This window comes from Aphelocoma coerulescens, chromosome 3, assembly GCF_041296385.1.
Source record: "Aphelocoma coerulescens isolate FSJ_1873_10779 chromosome 3, UR_Acoe_1.0, whole genome shotgun sequence".
In the NCBI taxonomy this organism is placed as follows: domain Eukaryota; kingdom Metazoa; phylum Chordata; class Aves; order Passeriformes; family Corvidae; genus Aphelocoma; species Aphelocoma coerulescens.
In genome coordinates, this window is record NC_091016.1 from 68224696 (window position 1) to 68249579 (window position 24884).

General features: G+C 41.9%; 1 protein-coding gene across 5 annotated transcripts in view; it reads left to right on the forward strand.

The window, feature by feature from the left end:
- The first annotated feature begins 1282 nt into the window (after positions 1 to 1282).
- SLC2A12 (solute carrier family 2 member 12) overlaps positions 1283 to 24884 on the forward strand; it is a 30966-nt gene continuing 7364 nt past the window's right edge. For 2 of the 5 annotated variants that reach the window (XM_069010727.1, XM_069010730.1), the window contains exons 1-2: positions 1283 to 1595; positions 9163 to 10479. In XM_069010727.1, the coding sequence (XP_068866828.1) occupies positions 1481 to 1595; positions 9163 to 10479 (1432 nt within the window). In that variant the 5' untranslated portion in view covers positions 1283 to 1480. The other 3 variants (XM_069010732.1, XM_069010729.1, XM_069010731.1) reach the window with 3 other exon arrangements.

Sequence of the window (24884 nt, forward strand, 5' to 3'; positions counted from 1 at the left end):
TTTTTTCCCCCAAAACATACAACTAATTTCTTTAAAAGTTAACATTACTTTTTGCACGTATCCCATGAGGAAACACCACCTCTCTGGGTGTGTCAAGAAATTGTTAACAGCCCTGACAGCGTCCTGTACCGACTGGCACGTGGACATTTTACAAGGAAAGTATGTAACACATGAGAGCAGAGTTAGGCTGACTCATTTAACTACATGTAAAAGGCACTGCCAAAACCTCAACTCCCCAATGAAAGCAGTGCCCCCGTGGCATCCCTGGTGCTCCACTTTCTGAAGCTGACAGCAAGGCAGCTGTCAAATGGAGCAGTTACAGTGTCTTTCATCACATTTTTTCTTGCTAAGCAAACGCCGATAAAGGGTGTATTATGCTGCTCTATATAAGGAAAAATGTTTAAGAATTCTCCTGTCTGGAAATACTGCAAAAGCTACCAGGTTTCTACCTCTACCTTTCCCTCACATGCTATCTACAGGCATTAGTGTATTACAACAAAAACAAACAAGCAAGCAATGAGAGAGCACAAACAAGAAGCCTGCAGCACTGCCAGATTATACATCAGTGATTCCCACTGGGAGTAACTTGGACAACTTGCCTGATGGAGGCAGCGGGTCTGCTGAGAGCACTTGGAGCCCCTCACACCAGGACTAGCACAGAGCAGGGCAGGCAGCCTCTCACCTGCACCCACTGTAAGCTTTCCCTGCTGCTGCCACCCAGCCTCTGGCCACTGCTGCTACAGAAGCAAGTGAAGATGGAGTGACTCCCAGCAGCGATCAAAAATCAAGTCTTTGGCTCAATATAGCTGAGACAGCTTTTCTACAAAAAATTGCCATGGAAAAGAGGGGTGGCTTGCCCTTCACTTGCTTGTAAAATATCATGTACATCTTTGCCATGAAAAGTCCTGATTCCTACTATCACAGGCTGCAAAGGGCTGCCATGGTTGTTTTCCTCTCACCATAACTTGCTCATAAGTTACTAGAACGAAGCGATGCCGCGTGTGTGTGCTCAGTGCCCTGACTTTAGCTGACACAGCAAACACTTCAAACCCTCCTCTTCAGTGTGTCTTCTCTGCTAAAAACTTGTGGATACAAACACCAGGGAGAGGAGGAAAAGAGAGACAGAGAAAAAGGGAGAGAGACCCTGTAAGCGAATAGGTAAGGAGTGTGCATGGAGCTGTGCATAGATGTCTGATGTCTCAACTATTTGTTAAAAGGCAAAAGCAATACTTCCGACAGACGGCCCTCCCCTCGCCTGCAATAGGCTCCCCAGAATAGCAACAGCCTGTGTCACTGCAAAGGGCAAAGCCTTCTGAAATAGCAACAAAGTTGTTCACAAACCACTTTGTGGTTTGCATTTGGTTTCAGCCAGCTTCAGCAACTTGTTGCCATGAGGAAAACAACCTGCCCTTTCCTGGCCGGCCGGGGAAGGATCACAGCCCTGTGAAGTGCTCCCGCCCAAGGTGCGAAGGGGGTAGTGATGGTACCTGGGCAGAGCACGGAGGAGCTCAGCCAGCAGAGCCAGACGATGAGAGCGGGGGAGGATGAGGAGAGCAGCCGGGGCAGCAGCCGGCCCCAGCTCCCGGCTGCGACAGGTAAGGAGGCAGGAGCTGAGTGCCAGCTGTTGGCCAGCAGCAGCTGCCCGCACAGCTGATGCTCGGGGCTGGGGGAGAACGGCCCCACACAGCCAAGGGACTCTCGGGACGTGCCTTCTCAATTACTAAAAGTGCTCGAGGGGAACATGTGAGTGAGGAGGGGGACTGCCAGCTTGAATTTTGAATGAAGGTTTGTGTGATACTTTCCCTAAAAGGCCTCGGTCCTACTGCTCGTGTAGGTGCTGTCTGTTGTGTAAATCCTTTTCCTTTATGAAGATGAGCCATCTGAAAGATAGGAGAACCTGCTGCTCTCTAACAACAGTGGTGATCTGGTCCTTGCATACTCAGAGGCAGTTCAGCCCTTTACACCAAAGTGAGTGAAGGGAGTCCAGGCATTGCATTGCACCTGCTCATTCAGGGGGACAGTACAGGGTGGGGGAACAGCATCTCCCTCCTGTTTTTTTCTTCCCTAGCATTTCAGGAAGAAACAGGGTTTCTGTACTGACACCCTCAAAAAACAACTGTAGCATTTCTTCAGTGTTTTTAAGTGCAGAAACTGAATTTCATAGCTCTTCATCTTTGCTGTCCTACCCCACCAATTTTTCTCAGTTGCAGCATGATTTTGAAACTTCAGCCTCTTTCACAGATGATAAGAAGAAGGGGATAATGCCCCACAATCATGATATTTCTCAGCCACAAGGCAGCTGTACCCAAACAGGACAGCAGGGTCAGAAGCCAGAAATGACAACGTCCCAAGCAGATTTTGTTCACTTAGAGCTGAATGAACTGACTAATGCAGGAATGTTCAGATACCATAGGCACAAATGCTTTGTTGGAGCATAATAGTGATCAGTCAAGCAGTGTCTTCTGATACTAGAATCAGAGGTTAGTCAAGAACAGAAAGTCAGTAGGTGTGCAGACATATTTAATGTTGCCTTAGGGACTGAGGAGAGCAGTGCAGATGGCTATGGGATAGCAATAAACAGATGGCAAAGTCTCTGCAGCACATGGGTTAAGGTCAGAAGAGTATGTGCAAATTACACACCTGTCCTTACCCTCAAAAATCAAAGCAGTAACCTGAGGAATATACAATTACCTAGTTAGAAATTAAAAGAACTTGTTGATTCGTACTAGAAACTAAAATAACAGAACCCAAATGCCATTTAATGTAATGAGGGGACAGGCTGCCTGTTGACATAATGAAATTACATAGCAGAGCAGTTAGAGAGTACATGGCCAGGGTGGGTCTGCCCAGGATCTGTATTCCCTGTCTTTCCATCATTGTCAGGGGGCTTTTGTTCATGAAATTTGAATATTGTTTACAAAGTACATTAATCTGGCTTATGCTGTACAAAGTGTACAGTGCTTCCCACCACTGGAGGAGTTCAGATGTGTGAAAATGAGTGGTACATTAGCTTCCTTCCACCTTCTCTTTCAGTTCCATTTACAAAATATTTGGTTTGGGTTTGCCTTTCACATTTGGGTGGGAGGAGTCCCATTTGTCAAGTGGTTGTGATCCCACACGGCCCTGACACTATTTTTGGTTAAAGTTAATATTTTCTGAGATTTTCTGTCTCTGTTTGCAATATAGCTTCACCCCAAAGCTACCATTTATTTCATCCCATAGGATCTTGTTGGGTAACTGTTCTAGATCCCATGCCAGACTTCTAGAGGGACAGTTAGATCAGATGTATCCTAGCTAATAGGAGAAATGCACCTGTTGAGCAGCTACTGGATCTAAAGAAACCTCAGGTGTTGGAATAGAGCAACAGGGTAACATAGATCTCTTTATACCAGGCAACTGGATGAGATAGAGAAAGTGACTGACAGTGCAGCAAAGGTCCTAATAGCATGAAAATGGAAGAATCACCTTTTATGAGAAGAAAAACCATGATTTAATTATACAGCAGTTCCTAATATATGCCATCAAACATTTATCCTAAAAAAAAAATTGTGATCCTCATACTATACACTTCAGCAAAATCTTCCTTAATGACAATTTGGGAAATTTTAAATACTATTTCCCTGGAAAGACACACTTTTTGTATGCCAGACAGCACTCAGATGGAGAAGAAAGACGTTGTTAAAGATAGCTTAAAATTTTCAGATACAGATGCTGTAGTTTTAAAATTTATTGCAGATAAAAGTAGATATCTTATTCTATTGAAAAAAAAGATATTTCATGCTGTGGATTCATATCGAGGCAATGAATTCAACTCATTGTGGTTTTCTGATCTGTGCTTATTAACCAACAGTTGACAGAGCTTGAATTCACTTTCCAAATGTCTAAATAGATCAAAGAATTTGCAAAGATTTAAAGAACTTCCCTTCCAAACTGAGACATTTCTCATCTCAGATTAAATCAAAGTAAACAGAAGAAAGTACCATGGTGGAAGAGATTGTCAAGTCCCCTCCTATCAAAATAGATATATTTGCACAGGTTACATAAAGTAATCTCCCTCCCCCCCCCTCCCAGTAGTTTTCTATATGCACACTGAATGATCTCTTGGTAGAAAGCAAAGAAAAACTGCATCACAGAAATCTCGGTGTTTGGGCTAATGTGGGGCATAGCACTGCCAAACTGAGCTGGAAAGGGCTCCCAAGCACCTTTCCCATATCTCTCCCTCCCATTAGGTGGGTGAAGAGTGGTGTTCCCCAGATCAGCCTGCTTGCAGATCTTCCCTGGCACTGATCATTTATCCCTAAGGCCCATAAAATACATGCACAGACCAAATACTATGCCTTTGGAAAGACTATTTTCCCAGATATGTGCTTGAAAATAAGTAAAGGGGCACACCCTTACTATTTGGCCCCATCCAGCCTCATTGTCAGTACTCTGTGCTGTACTGCAACTGCAGTTGGTCTCCTTTTCAGGAACCAAGCATAAACACTTCCAACGAATGTTCTTAAAGATAGGTTTGTTTGCCAAGTAGGGCTGCTTTTGACTTGAACAACAGTTGTGAGAAACCACTTTGTTTACATGGGAAACTAGAGAATAGACTTTCCAATCACTTGTCACATACCAGCCACACACTCGTTAGCCATGGTGTTAGTGGCAGACAGAAGGAGAAAATTCCCTGGAAGCTATCATTAAAATATTTTATTCCCCTGTGCTGTACACTGCCATGTGTTTTGCTAGCATCTCATAAAAATAAGACAAATATATGTGTATATATATATATATATATATATGTAAAGAAGCTTTTTGTTAAAAAAAGAATGCCTAAGAACTGCCAGCAGCATCATTAAAAGTGACACTTAAAAGGATTGTGAGTACAACTACTGCAACATGCTTTATCTGGAAATGTTAAAGCAAAACATATGCTGAAGTCAGAGAGAATTTTGCCTAGAGGAAGGCCATGAAGGGAAACTGAGCAGAGATTTCAAGGTTTAACTCAGCAGGCAGTTGTGAGCAGGCAATTTTGGGTACACCAGTTAAAACAAAACCTGTGATATAACAATGTTTTTCAGTGGAATAGTGCCTGTGAGGGACAAGAGACACCAAGGTAACTGCTGACTTTGCTGCTGCTGATGCAAAAGGACAATGTATCTCCCTCTGCATCACATCAGGATCTGCTGTTCATTTGGGGGTGCTCTAGTTACAGCCCTCCACTATTTCTGTACAACTGTGGGCATATGTCACTGGACACATGAAGAAGGATACCAGCTGGCCCAGTAAAAACAAACTAAAGAAACATGAAGGCATTGGTCAAGGTCCTCTACTTGGAGAAGCAAGAAATATATGAGCTTGAATATTTCCCTATCAGTTCCCAGGTGTCCAAGCTCTACATCCACCTCGTACAGCCTCTCAGACTAAGAATAAATAATCATCTCAGTTTCTCTGATTGTCTGAGGACCACAGACTGAGGTGAGCACAGTCTGGATTGTAAAGAACAGTGCTGGTGGTGGACTCTATCAAGATATTTGACTTGATACTGCCATTCAGAAACTGAAAATATACAAAAATGTCACTCCAACATTTTAAGAAATAAAAGCTGTGCAGGCAGGACACAGACTTCAAAGTATCAGTAGGGTACACGGTCCATGCTTCTGTTGTTGCTGCTGGAGAGCCTTAAACTCAGTTTTTGCCCCTCTGTTACTTGTTTTTTCTCGGTTTCTTGGAAGAAAGTAATAGATTATTTGTGGGTGATAAATGTGATGGGTGATTAATAAATGGTATATGTCACTGGCTGAATGCAATTTGGATGCCTTGGCCTGCTGACTGCAAGTGAATGTGCTGTCTGAGGTTCCTCTCTGCTAACTTTAGACATCTGCATCTGAGCAAGCCGCACAGTTTCCTTTTATAGGCAATGGAGAGAAGTAGCCATTCGACCTAATTCAGACATCTAGAAATGCCTATTTTTCTCCAGTGGTTACAAGAGAAATCTAGAGATGATGTAGATGTCTCTATGTTAGGTAAGTTGAACCCATCCTATGTATTTTAATACAGACAAATGTAAAGTGATTTGCATTCCCCATTAGGATGCAATGAGGCAGGCCATATTTAAAGGCAAGGCAGTGCCTTGGAAAGAATCCAGTCAGAAAATAAGTTGGTTTTCCTGGAGGATAACCAGAAGATGAGCTCCTATACATGTCTGTGAGAATCCTTTGACAAATAGAGAGGGAAATGTCCACCAGAACTGGAATAATTATGTCAGGTTTCTATTTGGCTCTGTGCAATCACTGCAGGAGCACTGGGTCCAGATTACAATTTACTGAAGAAGTTGATGGTCTGGATAAAGTTCAAAGAACAGGGTTTGAATACTTAAGGGAGTGGTAAACTTGTAAAGCCTCACAGGGTAAGTAGCTAAAAAGGAGATGTCTGTGAGATGACTCAATGACAGGCTGTAAGTACTTAGTGAACACAATTAAGTATGGGGAAATCGACAATGGGATCTGATGGCTGGAAGTTGAAGTTGCAGAAATTAAGTCTAGAAATAACTTACGGATAACTTACAGTGAAAGCAGTTAACTTATGACTTTAAGTCATGGGTTTTCAATCACTAGCAACTTTTAAATCAAAGCTGAATGTTTTAAATTGCCCAGTTCAGAAAAATGTAATTGAAGTGTGTCTGAAGGATTATGGTGAGCTGTTTGTGAATGTCAGACTGGATGTCCACAATGCTCTCTACTCCATAATATAAAAACTGAGGTAAAATCTTAGGTTAAATGTACCTGGCTCAATGATGTACAATACAGAGATATTCAAAAAAGCACAAACACCAGCACTGAGCAGTAGTTTGGGCAGAGCACTGTGATCAAATTAGCAGTTTAGTTTCTGATATGCAAGCTCATTCCTTCAGCGCAACACTGTGCCAGCCCAGATTTCCAGCCAGGATTCATTGGAAGGGTATATTCTCCAGATATAATAAAATACAGCAAGCAGGAAACTCAAAAGTATAAATGGGAAGGAGAAATTATGTTTTGCAATGATAAAACAAATATTGCAGGCACGCGTTGCAGGATGGAGTACATGCATCACAAAGCAGCCTAGCTGCAGTCAGCAGTACTTCCACTGAAGTACTGTTCAATGGGTGAAGGAAGTACAGCAGGACCTTGCTCTAACCCATGCACTAACCTCTATTAAAAATAAGTGAAGTGCTCTCAGATGCTGCAGATACAAAGGAAGAAAAAGCTTTAGACGTATTAACAGCTATGGACAACAACAATATAAAAAAGATTGCAAAATGCTCCAGTGATGGAACAAATTTGTTTCTGAGAGTTTCTTCAAGATGTCCCATCTCCATCCGAATAAATCTATCACCTGCCCCACCGTCTGAAAGATTTTTCACAGTATTCCCATTCCCCCTGTGTCCTTATGACCCATCAAGACAAAAACCATGTGCTTCTCTCCTACCTCTTATCTGTCTCTGGTTTGCCAGCCACACCAGCTCAGTGGCTGAGTGAGTTGAGGTGCATTTGATGCGCTCAGTATCTCTGGGCTTCGGAAGCTGTTTGGCTTCTGCTTTGCTCAAAGTTAGGAGAGCTAACTTTAAGTTAGGTGATACTTCTCTTAATAGACTTAATGGGCTTACACATCTGCCCTGACCCCGGAGGCATTGCTCACAGCTATACTTCGTTCCCCTTCAAAACAATCCGTCTTCCTGTGTAGTAGCTGCAGGGTGGGATGGTGGAATTGTTTGCTTCTGGGAGCTGTTAGGAGAACACAAAGTGGTTTGGGGTGCAAATGTGCCAGGGATTCTGCCAGCAATTTAGTAGGATATGTGGCCACATGCCAGGGTCTGGGCCTGGGCTCTGGCGCTGTTTACTTTAGTAGTGCAGATGTAACTGCTCTCCTTCTCTCTGTTCAAGATTTACTTTTGAAATGTAATATCCTCTGTCAAATGGGGCTGATCCTCACCAAAGTGCTCAAAAGTTACTGGCAAGGAACTCTGAGCAGTCAGCGTGATCAAAGAGCCTTAAAGCATTAGAAAAATAAGCTAAAAATAAACAAACTTTGTGTATAATTTCCAATTAGACCATATACCACTCACTCCAGGAGAATTAACTAAATATGGACTCTGTTATGCTGCAAAAGCTACCTTTCCTCTGACCCATCCCATCTCTCTAACTAACTGGAAAATCAGAAGTCAATTTACTCTTTTCCTAGTTGTGTGGCAGCCAACATCATGATGAGAGGAAAATCATGCTGGGAGAGAGAACAAGACCAACAATAACAAACTGATATATTCCTCAAGGTTTAGGGTGCAAAAGGCTTCACAGTTAGTAGAATATGATCAGTCAAATCTATCTTGTAACAATAAACAATGAATCACAATTGTGTAAAATGAGTTTATTTTAAAGTGGACATTCAAAGGCATATAATCTGCATTGTTTTCATCATCTGTTTCTTATTTCTGACATTACAGCTGTCAAAAGCGGTGCAAAATATTTGATCAAGATATTCCAAAGAATCTGAGTTTAGACATGAGCAAAGCCCAGAAAGTTCATGAGCTTGCCTCAAAGATCAGTTTCCCTAGAATATCCCAGATAGCTGCATCAGCCTGGTGCTCATTGAATAAGTCTCCATTTGGCAAAATAAAAACAATGGTACCAGCAGCCTTCATGTCATCCTCAGGTGAAACAAAGGAAATAACAAATGGTGAGAGAAAACTTGTTACTTATTCAAGTCAAGGTTGAAGCAATTTGGCTAAGAAATTTATGCTTTCCTTGTATTAGTTGGGTGGATGAGACTTCTTCAGCTTAGGAAAAGCATTGAAAAATCTCAAGGCAAAAATTGGTTTCTCACATTGCTTTTTTTGCAATGATATTCTGAAGTAGAAGGTTTAATTATTTAGGACCTGATCAGAACCTTATTGACTTCTGATCAGGAAGATAAGGGACACAAAAGCATTAAAACTATAGAGGATTTTATATTCATTACTTTTTTTCTTTTCAGAAATAGCTTTTTATGCCACCACTGCTACTGGATGTGTATTGTACCTAACTGATTTGCCTAAAAGTTACAGAGAGATTTTTAAACTGGTATATCAAATAAAGTTATTATTAATTGTCAGAATGCTGCAGAAATCACTCTTTCAACTTTTTTTGTTTATTTTCTTATCAGGTTGTGGAACATTCACCTTTCTATCTTCTGCTATTGCTGCTGTAAGTGGACTTCTGATGGGTTATGAGCTGGGCCTTATCTCTGGAGCCCTTCTTCAGATGAGTAGTGTTTTAACACTCTCTTGCAAAGAGCAGGAAGTCATTGTAAGTTCCCTGCTTTTTGGGGCCTTATTTGCATCCCTTACCGGTGGATTTCTTATTGACCGATTTGGAAGGAGACTTGCTATAATTATTGCATCTTCTTTACTTGTGGTGGGTAGTCTGATTTTGCTGCCCTATGAATCATACGAGATACTCATTGTGGGCCGGATTGCCATAGGTATTTCCATATCATTATCATCAATTGCAACATGTGTGTATATTGCCGAGATCGCCCCTCAGCACAGAAGAGGCCTCCTTGTGTCATTAAATGAACTCATGATTGTGATAGGCATTCTCTTTGCCTATATTTCAAATTATGCATTTGCCAGCGTATCTCACGGCTGGAAGTACATGTTTGGCCTTGTGATTCCATTAGGTGCTTTGCAAGCTATTGCCATGTATTTCCTTCCACCAAGCCCTCGGTTTCTTGTCATGAAAAATAACGATGAGGCGGCGAGACAAGTACTGGAGAGGCTACGGGAAACATCAGATGCTACTAAAGAGCTTACTGTGATTAAGTCTTCCCTGAAAGATGAACATCAGTATAGTTTCTTGGACCTGTTTCGTTCAAAAAACAACATGAGGGCACGAATGCTGGTAGGACTCACTCTAGTGTTTTTTGTGCAAACAACTGGGCAACCCAACATTCTATTTTACGCATCGACTGTTTTGAAGTCAGTTGGGTTCCAGACCGATGAAGCTGCCAGCTTGGCTTCTACTGGAGTTGGGGTGGTTAAAGTGGTCAGCACAGTCCCAGCCACATTTTTTGTGGATCAAGTTGGAAGTAAAACTTTTCTGTGTATTGGCTCTTCTGTTATGGCAGTATCGTTGGTCACTATGGGTTTAGTGAACCGTAACATACATGTGAATTTCACCAAGGTCTGTAGAAGCCAATCTCCAGAGGATTTCTTTCTCCAGAGACCAGGAAACTTCACTGTCACCAATGGGAGCCTCAAGGACCTCTTTGCTAGCATGGCTTCAACAGAAAGATTGTCATTTGATGTACAAAGCCCAGATGTTGCCAGGACAGGAGAACTGAATGGGACTGCCCTGGCAGGAGGCAAAAGCACAACAGGGTCTCACATGGAAAGTGGGGAGGTCCCTGTTGTCCTGAAATGGCTCTCACTGGCCAGCCTGCTTGTCTATGTTGCTGCATTTTCCATAGGTCTTGGACCAAGTAAGTGTTTTGCTTTTCTAACTGTTTGTAATGATTTACTTACATTATTAAGTGGGGGGATGACATGCCCTGCTTGGCACTAGGCAGTTCCTAAGTTGGCCAAAGCAGTGTTTTCTGCTGATACGCACTGGTATTGTCACAGACCATCCTGGTAGGCCTGGCATGTACTTTTTAGGAAGAGGCCCTGCCCATTAAGGTCAATGACCTGATCTCCCTGCCATTCAGTGTAATTAATTGGTCCCTCCTCAGTCAAAAACTGCTGTTAGCTTTGTAGAGCAAAATTATGGAGTCCCTGTTTTTCTTTTCTCTTTCTAGTCTATTGTGTCCTTACATTGGGAAGGTTAAGGTGTAGGCATTTGCTGCTGCTAATTCATAAACCCAATATAATGGTAAGCTCTAGACCTCTGTATGGTATGACATCATCAAATCCATGAAATACCAACCTGTCTGAGTCCGACTGAGGATCTGTCTCTCTGACTGTGTAATAGTCTTCAGATGTAGAAAACACATTCAAGGTATCATAATTCATGAGCAAGCTGTAGTACCACTGCCATTACTTGTGTGGAATACCACCAGTGGAAGGACACAAAGGTGTGTCACTGTACAGCCGAGGTGCTGCTGCAGCTGCCATTGCACTTGCATGGGTCCCACTCTCTCCAAAGGAGACCATGTCTGTCATTCCAAGGGACTAGAAACTAAATCTCTCCATTTTCTTTTGTTTTGTTTCAATAGCACTTGCATAACATCGTACTTTGAAGGGGTCAATTTTTTGAGTCACTCTGCAAAACCCACATGCACAGTTCATTATTTATTAACAGACTTTATGTGCTTTTGCACCCTGGCTCAAACTTGCCTTGCAAACAAACTGTATTCTTCTGTACTATTATGATAAAAAGCTTGCCACAAGGGTACAACCCAACAATTGCACTAACAACAACTCTCCTGCAGTATTTATTTATTTTAAACGTTACTCACCAGGAGAGCAGTGTGAGATAAGCATTCATTGCCAGGGAAGCAAGCTTGACTGTGTTATTCCAGCGTTATTGGTTCCCTTGAAGATTGTCTTGGGGCTGGATTCTGCTTTCTATGACATACGTTCAAAACCAGGGATAAAACCCTGAAGAGAAAAACTTACTTGAACTTTTATTTGGGTGTTTCAAACACATATTTAATGACCCTTAGAGTGGGGTCACATGTTCAGTCTTGGCCTCCTGCTGAAATCTGCTTTCCTGGTGACCTGGCTGTAAATGGGTTCTTAGTCATTTGAGTTGGCCTAATATACAGTTAATGAGAACAGTGTCTATTTTCTTGAGGGCTACAAAAACTGACATGTTTTCCAGGCTGATCCGAGAAGTCTCTGAGGCCAGTGCTTATTTTTTGACCTCTTTCCTGAGCTGAGAACTCAAATGCTTTTAAACAGAAAATGGGAAAGAACAGGCACCCTCTCAGCTCCATCATGGAGAAATGACATATAAAACCACTGTGAAGAAATTTATACTGACAGGTGCATTTACCTAGCAAGTGAAGGCCAGGTCTAGCAGAGATACAGGTATTGCACTTTCAAGCCATTTCCCTGCCTTTGAACGTACACTGTTCAGTTAAAATTTACAGCATATAGAAAATGCAAGAGTGGGAGACCCAAGAGATTGTTGGAATCTTCAAAGGATCTATCATGCTCAAATAGTCTGGATTGAGATGCAAGGTTATGATTTGTGTCTCATATACAGCCTACAACATCTGCTGTTTGGAGCCCTAATCCCTGAATGTATTTTCAAAGCCTAGCTTTCTTATCCTCAGTGAACCTTTCTGAGTGTAAAGAAAAAAATGAACCCCTCTGCATACGTAAACAGTTTTAACATATTTATATTATTCATCTCTAAATGTGGTCTGTGGTCTGGACCAGAGTGTTCTCCATTGTCTACTCAGCAATGGGAAAGAGGCACTGAGGCTGCACTTGATGGCTGCTGTGTCCAGGCAATGCCTGGGGCACCTGAGGACAAAAGCACTGTAACCCTTGCACCACTGTATTTTCAATGGAAATATCTCATGCTCCGTGCAATGCCTGCCTCCATGCAATGGCTGGCTAAGGTGAAGGTGCTGTTGGGGACACCTCTGTTTGTAGATCAAATCAGCATCCTTTGGACAAAGAGTAGAGAAGATCTTGCTCTTTTCCTTCCACACCACAGGGCCCTTTCTGGAATAAGTTCACCCACTTTATTTTGAGTCCATGCTGCATTATGTTCTGTGGAGATAAAGGAGACTTTAAGCAGCACCATTAGGAAATGACACACTCTTCACACTCTTCACAGGACAGATCACACAATCTGAGTTCTATCATCTTCTTTTTAATTACTTTGTACTTTTTTTTACCCATTTTCTTCTTTTTTTTTTTCCTCTGGTTAAAGAGATAGTTCAGTCCAGATTAGCATAGCAGACATTTATAAATGTATTTTTTCCGTGATTTCTTTTTTGTTGCCAAATTACATAAAGTAGATTGATTTTCTTAATGAACTAAACATGTGCTAAATATATTTATTGCCATTTATCAAAGCACCCAGGCAGCACAATGATGAGCACTCAAAAATAGACAGTGAGAGATAAAAGTCGTTTTTGCATTATAAAAGAATTCACAGACTAGCAAGCATCTGCTTAGTCAATTTTTTGATTCTGGGGTGCTCTGTATTTATATCATCAGCCCTTACACAAGATAAAAGGGGTATTTCTGCTGCTCTGTTTCAGTTTAATTATGTTTGATGAACTGCAATTCAACTGCTTGTTCACACTAAATTTCACACAATTATGGGGACGTTTTGTAGATGCAACAAATCAGTGTTGCATTACACCACAGAACAGCACATGCTATTTCTCTTGGGGTGTTTGCAGAGGCATTTCAAGGCGTTCAGTCATTAGCCAAGGGAGCTTACTTGACACCCATTTTTGTCTTGGGTTACCTTTCTCTGTGTGTCAGAAAGGTCAAACAAAGATCAGCCGTTCTCACAAGGGAATGATGCCTGCAGAGCCCCAGAGAAACCACTCCTGGCTGCCGCGTGAACGGTGAGGAGTGCGAGGGGCTCCTCATTCTTTGCAGGCCACGTTTGCAAACAGAAGCCTTGGAACTTGCTGTATGTGGACAGGGGAGGGACAGGAGGAATCTGAGCCTGGCAGAAGCACTGCTATGCCTTTCACAGGGATCAGCGAGTGCAGGCAAATGAGATGAGTGCAGCGTGGAGGTAGATCACCAGTTCATGACCCAAGCTAAAATGTGATCAGTCAGTGTGACCCTGGAAATTGATTTAACACAAGGGACACACAGAAAAAATCTGGTTAGGGCCACGACCATGCATGACCACTTACTAAATGACGGAGAGTTAACTGAAATAGTTTCAGAGCATCTCATTTGCCAATTGCTCTGTTCAAACCTGTTGAGGGGCAAAATCTAGAGGTCCTTTCTGATAAAGAGGTGTCACTTCCTTCACTCTGTGTGATACAACATGTTGAGATGCTGGAATGAGGAAAGCCATGCTCCTGGGCTATCAGACATTTACTAGGGGATTCCTATGTTTGGATGGAGTATGTGCAAGAGAGTTCTCTTGGTTAGCAACTGTAGGGCAGGTCTAGCCTCTCTGAAACAGAGTGAGTGCCCAGAGCCCTGCTGCTCTCCTCACAGACCTGATGAACAAAATTCAGATGTCAGATTGCACTTAGTACCAAAGAGCTGCTTTTTTGCCTTGATAATCTCCTTTTGCAGCATTTATGATCAAATACTGAATAGGGACAACTTCCCTCCATATTTCCTGCATATCTCCTGAGTGAGATGATCTCACCAGTAAGTAGCTGGAAGAAACATAGTGGCACCACACACAAGTGTGCAGGGATGAAATGTGGTCTAAAGGCAATGCTCTTTGTCAAAAATAAATCAGACTGGCTCCAGCAAATCCTAGGCTGAGAAGCAAGTAATGCAGACTGAGCCTGGACCAAACAGAGCATCTGTTTTCCCAGTCTGAATTTGTTCTTGAAAATTAAAGGCAACTGAGCAAAACAGGACTTGGGCAGTACCTCTTTACACATATCGTGGGAGTGAAGTTGAAGAGAATGAACATCTCAGGGATTTTTTGGTGTGGAATGAGGAACATCTTTAATGAGAGAGGGATGTCAAATGTATACATTTGGACTGCATGTATGGCATTGGTGCCTTGCACAAGAGCTCTTCCTCTGCAAGTTCTTAAACTCATTTCTTTATAACTGTAAAAGCATTTAGGCAGTTGGCCAATGAACTTTGGGATAATCTGTTGGAGCAAATCACATCAGCTCTGCTGGCTTCATGGCATTTCATGCTGAGCTTGCCGATGAAAATCCACAAAAACACCTACAAGTGGGACTGAGGGGCAATTTCATGACATGAATCATCCTCAAAACCTCAAAACTTAGCTGTATAAAGTCCAGAGGTACTTATGTCTCTGCCAACCCGTGACAAAGATGTTCTATTACTTCATGTCCTAGAGCAGCTGCCAGCTTTGTGTGGCTCTTCAAAGCCAAGGGATAAACTCTAGAGCTCTTTTCTTGGAGACAAGCTCCCCTTTCAGGTGAGCTGCAGAGATGCCCCCACCCCAAGCACTTAGAGCCTTCTTTACACACAGATTGCTGTGGCCACAACACACCCAAGGCAAGTCAGTGGCTGCAGCTGGAGAAGTGTTCCCTGGTTTCAGGGTTTGGCACAAAGAAATACCACATTTACCTATCCATGTAGATATAAACCCCAAAATATATTTTAACATACTTATGGTCAACATATTAAGTGTATAACCAGGTCTTGGAAGAGGAGTTTAGAGCTTACTGCAAACCCTGATTTTCCGCATTGCTGTTGCAGTCCCATTGAAGCATAGCTCCCATGAGTGGGTACTTGAAGGGTTGGCTGGACTTTGGTATTGCTAAAAACCTGTTAAAGAGTGGAATTAAATATCTACAGGAAGCCTTCTCAGACTGGGATATTATGCCCTCTGTGGCCATCTGCTAGCCTCAGCCATCAGGTGAATATTTCTGATTGGAAAACTAGAAAAAAATTACATTCTTATCACTCCACTCACAGCAGGCTTTCCTCTTGGCTTCTGAAGTGAGTACATTACCTATAAAACAGGAGACCAGCTGGCTGTGGGAGCAACACACCGGTATCCAGGGCTGTGAGGTCCGGACCCACAGTGGATGCAGACCATGTCTGCAGACCATGTATGAGGGGAGGGCAAGCACAGGAACCACAAAATGAGGGGCAGTTTTGGGGGCAGCACTTCCCCCCAGGATGTCTCTCCAGGGGACTCTCAACCACTGACTCACAGCGACCTCAGACTAAAGCTCCTCCTGCATTTGGGGACCCCTAACATCTCCCTTCTCTCCTTGTGTGGATGCAGCGGCACTTACAGGAGGCAGATTCAAAGCTGTTGGAGCAGGCACAAGAGAGGATAAACACAGGTGAACAAACCAGGGGCTTGTGGTCACTACAGTCACTTCCTTTATCTTAGTGCCGGGAAGGGTGGCAGGCCACCAAGCCTGCCTTCTTGTTTTACTAGTTTCACACTGGTTAAATTCCTCCCACATGAAAGTCCCAGGACTGGGGCTTTGTGCCCCCCAGGCTGGATCTCCCCAGGAAGGTGCAGGGACTGTGCTCTCCAGCAAGCCCTGCTGTCATGCACCATCTCACTGCTGTGGGAACTCTCCGTGTGGGTTTTCAGCCCTGTGAGGAAAAAAATCCATGCAGGGAAGTTGGTAAAGGGAAGCCCCTTGTTAGGGCACAACTCAAGAGCAAATTTTTGCTGATGAAAGTGTAGTTTAGGATGACAGATGTCCATTTCTGGTTTAAACCTAGGCAGATTTGCCATATCGAGTATATCTGAGTTAAATTTGTATCAGCTAGAATGAACACTTTAAAACTGAGATAATTTTTTTCTAAAATGGAACAGATGTTTCAACATATTTAGGAATCTAACTGATGCAGGAGCCAGATTCCTCAGATTATCAACAAAGGGTAATATTTTATCCACCAACGGGGGGCTTTCAGACCCCTGCTCTCTAAATCAGGGCATGGTGTGAATAAAACGTTGCAGGTTCAACCCCCATTTAATCCCTGTACAGGCCACTCACTTAAAAGCTGGACTTGATAATTCTTGTGGGTCCCTTCCAACTCAGAATATTCTGTGAAACCTGTGTAATCTATGACCTTTTCTTTGGCACAATGCTCCCTTCCTTACTGGCTGTTAAGGGACTTTGGGGTGACTGGGAAACTAAATTAGACTGTGTGATAGCATTCCACACACAGTGTGCTTTAGCTTTTGGTAAGCCCTGAAATGGTCATGCAGTTAGACTAATGATCACTGTATGTCCCTTTGTACTGAACTATTCTTTTCTATTCTATTCTATTCTATTCTATTCTATTCTATTCTATTCTATTCTATTCTATTCTATTCCCACGTAAAAACCCACTTGTGTTCTCTACATCTTATTGTTGGAGTCATTTAAATGCAGCTTTAAACCCATGTTGGGGAAAGTGGGGAAGAAGGATCAGGCAAGAAAGATCAAGGAGATTGGAAGAAAGCCCAAGGGTTCACAAGAAAAGTAAAATCCGTAGAGGTGAAGAAGCAGGTCCATCTTCAGTCCATCACTGTCTTTTCTATACAATCTTATGTGGTTTGGGGTGGTCTCTCTCTCTATGTGTTTCACTGGACTAAGCAAGCCAAGACCCAGACCTGGAACACTGCCCTAAAGCCCAGAGAACTATACTGGAGACAAATTTAGTCCCTTTGACTTTGGTCCTGTGATTGTTAGATTAACTGGCTACCTGAGTTAAAGCATGATTCATTAGCACAGCTAAACGCTGAACTTTTTTATGTGTCTTTCACCTCAGTTGCTAAATGCATCTGTAACAAAACCCAGAATAGCTGGTTTGACATGACACTGAACAGCCCAGGGACTTGATGACAGAGGTTGTCTCTTGCCATCCTGACAATCCAGATTGCATAGGATGCTTTTTCTCTGCTCCTTAATGGTCTTGGGCTTAATCTTGGCCACCAAATGCTCTACTGAAACTGAAAAATCTTGTGGGAATGAAAACAATCAGTGTGGAAATTCTGAACCCTCCATGGATTTAGTTGGCTATTCCTGTGTTTTGAAATATTGTAAGCTTAATGGTTTTGCACTGTCTTGGAAAATACTGGTAAAAAATCAGATATCTAGCATTCACATCAATAACTTTGACATTAAAGCAGTATTTCAGGCTTTTACAAAGCATGTGGTTGTTGTATTAATTTATAGTACACAGGAATCTGATGTCAACAGACATTCATGCTCAACATTATCTTGCATGACATTTGTTTACAATGTTTTATTTTTGAGTTTCTACATTTTTCAGAGCAGCTGTGGCCTGACCTTAAATGTCACAGAAATGAGAAGCATCAGTTTTATGATTTTTTGTGGTTTACTCTGGAAAATGGGATAGTGATGAGGACTAAATCAATTATTCAAAGCCAATCAAGTGCTTAAATGCTACGTTGGAATTTAATCAAGATAATAAACCTTGGAAATATGCATGTTTCACTGAAAAATGGTACAGAAAGTCCTCTTTCAGATAACCAAAAAGTTATCTTGGATTCTTTGTTTTATGACAAGATTCCTAGCACTGTTTATTTGTACTGAATCATCTTTTAATGCATGCATTCGTGGTTTGAATACCACACTCCAAGTGCTTATCTAGTTTGTCATTCCTGTGCTGTTCAGATGCTGCCTCCCGTGGCCTTTGTTTCACACTGTGTCTGTACTACCAAGCTGCATACCAAAATGAAAAATAAAGCAAGAACTGTAAGTTGCCCACTTCTCCCTATTTCCTTGCCCTAGATAAAGTTTATCTGAAGCCTCTTGTTAACACATCAGCTATCCCAGGAACAGGTTTGCCTTTTCAAAGACTGATGGTAGTAGTGAAGTGCAAGCCAATTTAAGATATTTTTGGATAGCTGGTTGTTAATTATAGGATTTCAAATTGCAGAAGGTGCTTTCTAAAATAATCGGATGAGTAGGTTTGTCTTATCTCACTTGATAAAACCTACAAATTTGGGGGGCTTTTTTAAATGTCAAAAAGGTCATAAGAAGGAAAAATTGCTTTTGCAATGATGAGACATGGGAATGTCAGTGGGAGCTTCTAGTTTTATTATATGTTACTGTATTTCAACCCTGAGACTGAATTTAAACTGTATCGTGAAGTACACCTGAAATCAGAGAAATCATTTTCACTGACATCTGTGCTCCTGTTCATAGCTCTAAGTATGTTAATGGGGGAAAGTCTTGGTGGATCAGGCCAAGCACTTTGCCTTCTGAGCGACAGAGCCCTGGGTACTGTGAAAAGAGGGAGAGACAATACCATGCTCCAGCCACTCTTTCTGTGTCTCTGCAACGACAGTGGTTCAATCTGTTGTTGAAAGGTAGGTGACTACCTGTGATTTGGTGTATTATTCTCCACTTAAAGAGGGTTTTGAGTCAGTATTCTGAGCTTCGTGCTCTGGGTATTGTAAATATCTCTTTATTAATAGTTCTGTGTTAGTAAACTCATTGATACAAAGGTGCTGCTTAAGAGAAATAGAGCCTGTGCTTAAAGTCGTGCACATTTTTAAAGTTTAGGTCATATTGCTTAGTAGCCACTGGTCAAAATGGAGCGTTTTACCTCCAGACTCACTTCATAAAAACCCCCTAGGGAATTTATATTGCTGTGATTCTAGCTAGTAATTGGGCCTAACCATGCTCTTTTGTTCCACAGCAACATTATCTTCAGTAAAGTGGTGCACTGTCAAGTGAGCCTCGCATATCCTTCTTTAGAAGCTTTTAGTATGGTAGTCAAGGCTCCTTAACATTAGTCACATTTGCCCTTCTTATTTTATGGGACAAATTTAAACATTTAAGCATTCAGTAAATAGTAGTGTTATTTGATAATCTTATAAAAGACAATAAAAGATTTCACATTTGTTTCCTTAACCATGTTCTAGGAGACAAGACCATTGTGATACTGAAATATGTGAAAAAGTTTGCAGGTCATCTGTCAAACTTCATAAAATTCAGTTTCCTTCAGGAAAGAAGGCTGGGGAAGAATTTTTTAGAGGCAAGCTGATCTTGGGCTAGCGTTGTGCAAAAGCTAAAACTGTCAGTAGGACTTCAAATGCAAAGTCAGTATTTTATTTCACTTCTGAAGTTCATGAAACTAAAACATGTATTATGAAGTATAAGAGAACAGTTATGCCAAAAAGGTAAAAATGTGCAATCAATCACATACCTTACTGGCACTGCTGAGGAAGGTGAGACTGTCAGCCAAAGTGCAAAGAGCATGGTAAGTTAGTGCATGAAGTCAGGAGACTGTTTCTCCCATGGCATCCAAGTTTCTGTGCCACAATGAGCTCTGGGAAGAAAGCCAGGAAGATTTTCTCAAGGGCATGCAGAAGAGCTTCTGCTGCCTTTGAAAAGAAACCCTAAGTGCAGAAAACTCTTATGACAGAAACAGAACTAAAAGGCACTTTGTGGTGGTTGAACACAGAGCCTTCACACCTTCCTTCTCACTGCCTTCCTCTAGCAGCAACCAAAGCAAAGCATGGGCAGCAGTTTCCAGTGAGGAACTTAAAAAAACCTGGATCACCACAGGCCTCTCACTAAATAAGTCACTGTTGTAAAAGGTTGCTTATCCTTTCTACTGGGAATTTTGTGAGGCATGCACACAAATAAATCTCTGTTCTTCAAGAGCAAAGGCCTAAATTGCCCCCAGTTGATGTGTCAATACAGTTTTTTTTCTGCTGTGCAACCCCTCAAGGACCACCATTAGCCCTTCAATACTGGAAAAACAGGTTCACTTATGCCACCCAGTTGGGTAATTTCTCCTCTGCATACTTTGTAGAAGTGAAATATGCGATAAGCCGAACTAATTAATGTACCAGCTTCCTCATGTATTAGGGCTTCTGGCTTCTGCAGTCATTCCTCTGCAAATGCCTCAAAGGATTATCCTGGATTCAATATTCTGAACAAATAAACACCTACAAACTGGAATACATATTTCAGGTTTTAATTAAAAGGCCCTTTTTTTGGATGGCAATATGTGTTTTATTATAATAAGCACATTCTCCCTTGAAAGCTTGCTTAAATTTTTCTTTTTTCTCTCTCTTTTTCTTTCTGCTGTTCTGCATGTTGTTCTGTCTTGATGGGAGAATTTGAGTGTCTAACGAAAGATGAGAGAAATGGTGACTGTGGTATCCAGTTGCAAACAGAATTGTCATCTCATACATCAGTTCAAAACAACTTTTCTTAGGATACCTGAAAAGAGGTACAGACTATTACATATCTGCCAACAGTAAGGCTATGATGCATTCTTCTTTTTTAACCCCAGCTGGCAACTAAGTACCTCACAGCTGCTTGCTCACTCTTTCCCCTGCCCCTTCCCCAGTGGGGAAGAGAATTGGAAAAAAATGTTAAACCTCATGAATTGAGATAAGAGCTGTTTCATAATTGAAACAAACAAACAGAAAGAATAGTTCTACTTATAATAATGATGATAATAACAACAATACCAATAACTGTGATGGAAAAGGGAGAGGCAGAGAGAGAGAGGAATAAAACCGAAGAGAAACAAGTGATGCACAATACAATTGCTCACCTCCCACTGACTGATGGGTAGACTTTTCCTAAGAAGTGATCAGTGGTTCCTGGCCAACTCTTCCCAGTTTATAATCTGGGCATGATGCTCTATGGTACAAAATATCCCTTTGGCCAGTTCCTGTCAACTGTCCTGGCCATGCTCCCTCCCACTTTCTTGTGCACCTGCTCACTGGAAATGGAAAACTGAACATGGGAAACTGAAAACTCTTTGATTTAGGGAAAGCACTGCTTAGCAACAACTAAAACGTCAGTGTGTTATCAACATTGTTCTCATAATAAATCCAAAACACAGCACTACACCAGCTACTCAGAAGAAAACGTACTCTGCCAGCTGAAACCAGGACAATTCTACTGATAGATTTGCTGCTGAGCACTTTTATTGGGCAAGATGGTCTACAAATCACATTAACTAAGAGAAATCTACCATTTCTAGATCCTTATATATCTATCCCTACTTGCCCAGTAGTCCTTCGGATGGGAATCACTCTAAGAAAGCTCATTTGTGACTGTTCTTTCTAGATGAAAATGGACAGTAATTGAAGTCCACTGAAAACAGATTTAAGAATATATTGAACACCTTGCATTTGAAAGGAAAGCACATATGAACCGTAGCATTTTTTTCAAGTTCATGGAGCTGAAAATTTGAGTAGTAAAGAGAAAAAAAAGTATTAAAATGAAGATCTACAGTGGTGAGAAGGTTAAGGGAGGAAGGATCACTAGGAAAACAGATGTAAATTACATGTCACTGGCCTCCTTCTAAAGTGGCCCAGAGCATAGATGAAGGAGGTAATGCTTTGGAATCAGTATCTTCCCCCAAACCCCTCCTGCTGCTCTAACATAAACTGGAGGAGGCATGAGTGATTTCAATGGTCCACTGCAAGGTTCCTTAAAAAAACACATGAGAGTGCTCAGCCTGTCTATTAGATAGTGATGCAAATAGTACAAACATTTGGCAACAATTTTTATGTACTGTGATACAGCCTCAGAGAAAAAAAGGATTAAATTCCACACGTCCTACTAAAGGAATTCTTACTGCAAGGAGTCAGCCTAAAGGGTTAACCATTAGAAACAGAATTGTGGTGTACCAGAAGAAAAGGAAAAGAATTTAGATTTGCCACACCACGTCAGCTCCTTCTGGATCATCAGTGGCATTCGGTATCTTGCAAACAGTAGTCTGCTGCTTGGAGAGAAGCACCTTGGCAGCCATAGAATTAAAGTACATATTTATTGCCTTCATTTGCAGAGATCAGGATGCAGCCAGAGGCATGAGATTAGCTGAGGCTTCTCCTGACTCCCCCATCTCTCAGCAGTACAGCAATTCTACTTCTTGTAAGGTGCACAGACACGGGGTAGGATTTGACCCTGTCAGGCTGGCACTCTGCTGGCAGCTTACATGCTCTCCAAAGCAATACAGCTGCTCATTTGCTCTATATTTGCCAGTTATTAATTTTGAGCAGCCACTTTAGTCTCATGTTATGGGGCCGAGCCAGAGAGAAAAATGGCTCTTGTTAAGCAAAGTCATAGTTTTTTACACCAGTCATGATCATCTGCTTTGGCCTCTTGCACAAAACTTTGGGCAGAGTTTTACATCCACTTTTTGTGTGTCATATCTTTATCTGCTTTGGAAAAGGACAAACTCCCTCTCACCCTCTCCTTGTTGCAGTCTAAGCATCCCTCACTTTTGCCAGCCCCCCAGATGACTTTCACTGGATCTGCTGTGAAAGCTTTGCCCAGGGCTGTATTATGTGGGTGCTGGGAGCCGTGCTGGGACAGTGCTGGTGTGTGACAGCAGCAGGTGTGTCCCCCCAAGCCCAGCTCTGTCCCAGTTCTGCGTGCCCTCACAGGTGCACTCACCTCATCACTGCACACAATATGAAGGCTTGTGCCATCCAACGTGTCCTTGGAAGTCAAGACCAGCTACTACCGAATCTGGCCTCTAGTGGGAAGTGGTTGGCCACCTGGCTATTTCTGGTAATACCCAGCAAAGCCAGAAGCCAGGAAAATGAAAAACGTATTGGGTTTCTAAAGCTTGGAATAAAAATCTGGTTTTGGCAAAGCCAGTCATAAGCCAAGTCCTGCTGTCTCCCGGCAGCTTCGCAGTGACTTGTTTGCATCCTTCCCCAGCACTGATCATTTGTTACACATTCTTAGATGGTCTGTCTGTGTTACTTCATGCGATAATCCCTTCTTTATCTTCTCTTGGACCTTGTGTTGTTAACAACCCAGTCCTCCTTTTCAAAGTCTAAAATACTTCTGCCTACTTCCCTCCTAAGCTGTAAGTCAAATTATCACTTTCCAGAGTTTATACCTCAGAAACTTGAATTCTTTCAAGTATTGCAATGGCCATTTTCTAAATCTCACCATAAAGAATTTGATCTCACGCAATGCAGGTACAGGAAAAAAAATGCTAAGCAGCAAATGAATACTGAGGGAATCTAATATTTCATTAATGAGAGCTGCTGAACACCTTCCAATTTGCTTCTACCTCCTGGCAAGAAAAAGGTCAAAACAAGGACATTTTTCATTCACGTACCTCACTTGAATGTTGAGCACCCTCAAGCTCATGGTATTTCTCAGTTATTCTCAGATTTTTCTGCTTTTCTGATGTACGTATGTTAATTTCTCTTTTTTTATATTTACTGCATAGCAGTAAAAGGAAGACATCACATGAAGTTTGAGATGTCTGTTTGCTTGCAGCCCAGGTATAAATTTCATTAGTTTGGCCATGCTGGCTCAAACAAAATGTCCACTTAATCAGTGTGTTACCCTGCCTCCAACCATAGCCAATAATGAGTGTTGAGAGACAATGCAGAAGAAAAGGCCCATGCAGCATGCACAGCTGTCCTGCTGCCTATCTGTAGTTTAGAAAACCTCAAGAAAAATATTGAGGATTTATTTTTACTACTGTGAACAATAGTTCTGGATGGATCTTTTTCCACACATATGGAGAAATAACGTTTAACACCCAGCATTTAATGATTTAATTGACCAATATTTTTCACATTGGAAGCATCTTGTGAAAGTGAGTTCCACAGCTGAAATACACATTGTGTGAAAAAGCATATCCTTCTGCCTCACCTAACTGCTGTATCCGGTAATTTCACATGGATTCTCTTGATTTGTTTCTTTTAGAGTGGGACTAAACCCACTACTCTTCTATCCCACAACTCTTCACCAAAGCTTTTTGAGACTGAAAAGCACAGTGGCTCATTGTTTCTAACCCCATGTTCCTTAACTCTTTCAAAATGACATGGTTTTCTTTAGGACTCTTCTTCAGGACACTGTACACATTCCCCTTTTCAAGGCTGAGATTACTCAGCTTTATCCTAGCTCCAGCCAGGAGCTCGGTACAGTCTAACAGGGTGCCCCCTTCCTGCATCCCAGTGGAATGTTTTCTTTAAGGCTGGGTTGTCACTGCCTCCGATGCTGGTCTCTCACCCTCTCAGCCATCACACTCTCAAAACACTCAGCTGCCTGATGATGACATCACAAGTAACATTTCAGCTACCATACTGTGTTTGCTTTCTCTGGATACAGCGTGCACGTTTTTGAAAGGTACATTCCTATTTCTAACAGTTTTCTTTATTCAGTAGTTTATCTGTGCTGAGCTATCTCTCATTTATTTGGTTGTATGTGTATTTTAAGCCTTCAACCATGTAATTTTAACATTCTCTGTAGCACCACTGAAGCCCTTATCCCGATCTTTATAGAGAGCAGGCTTATGTTACTATTGTTCT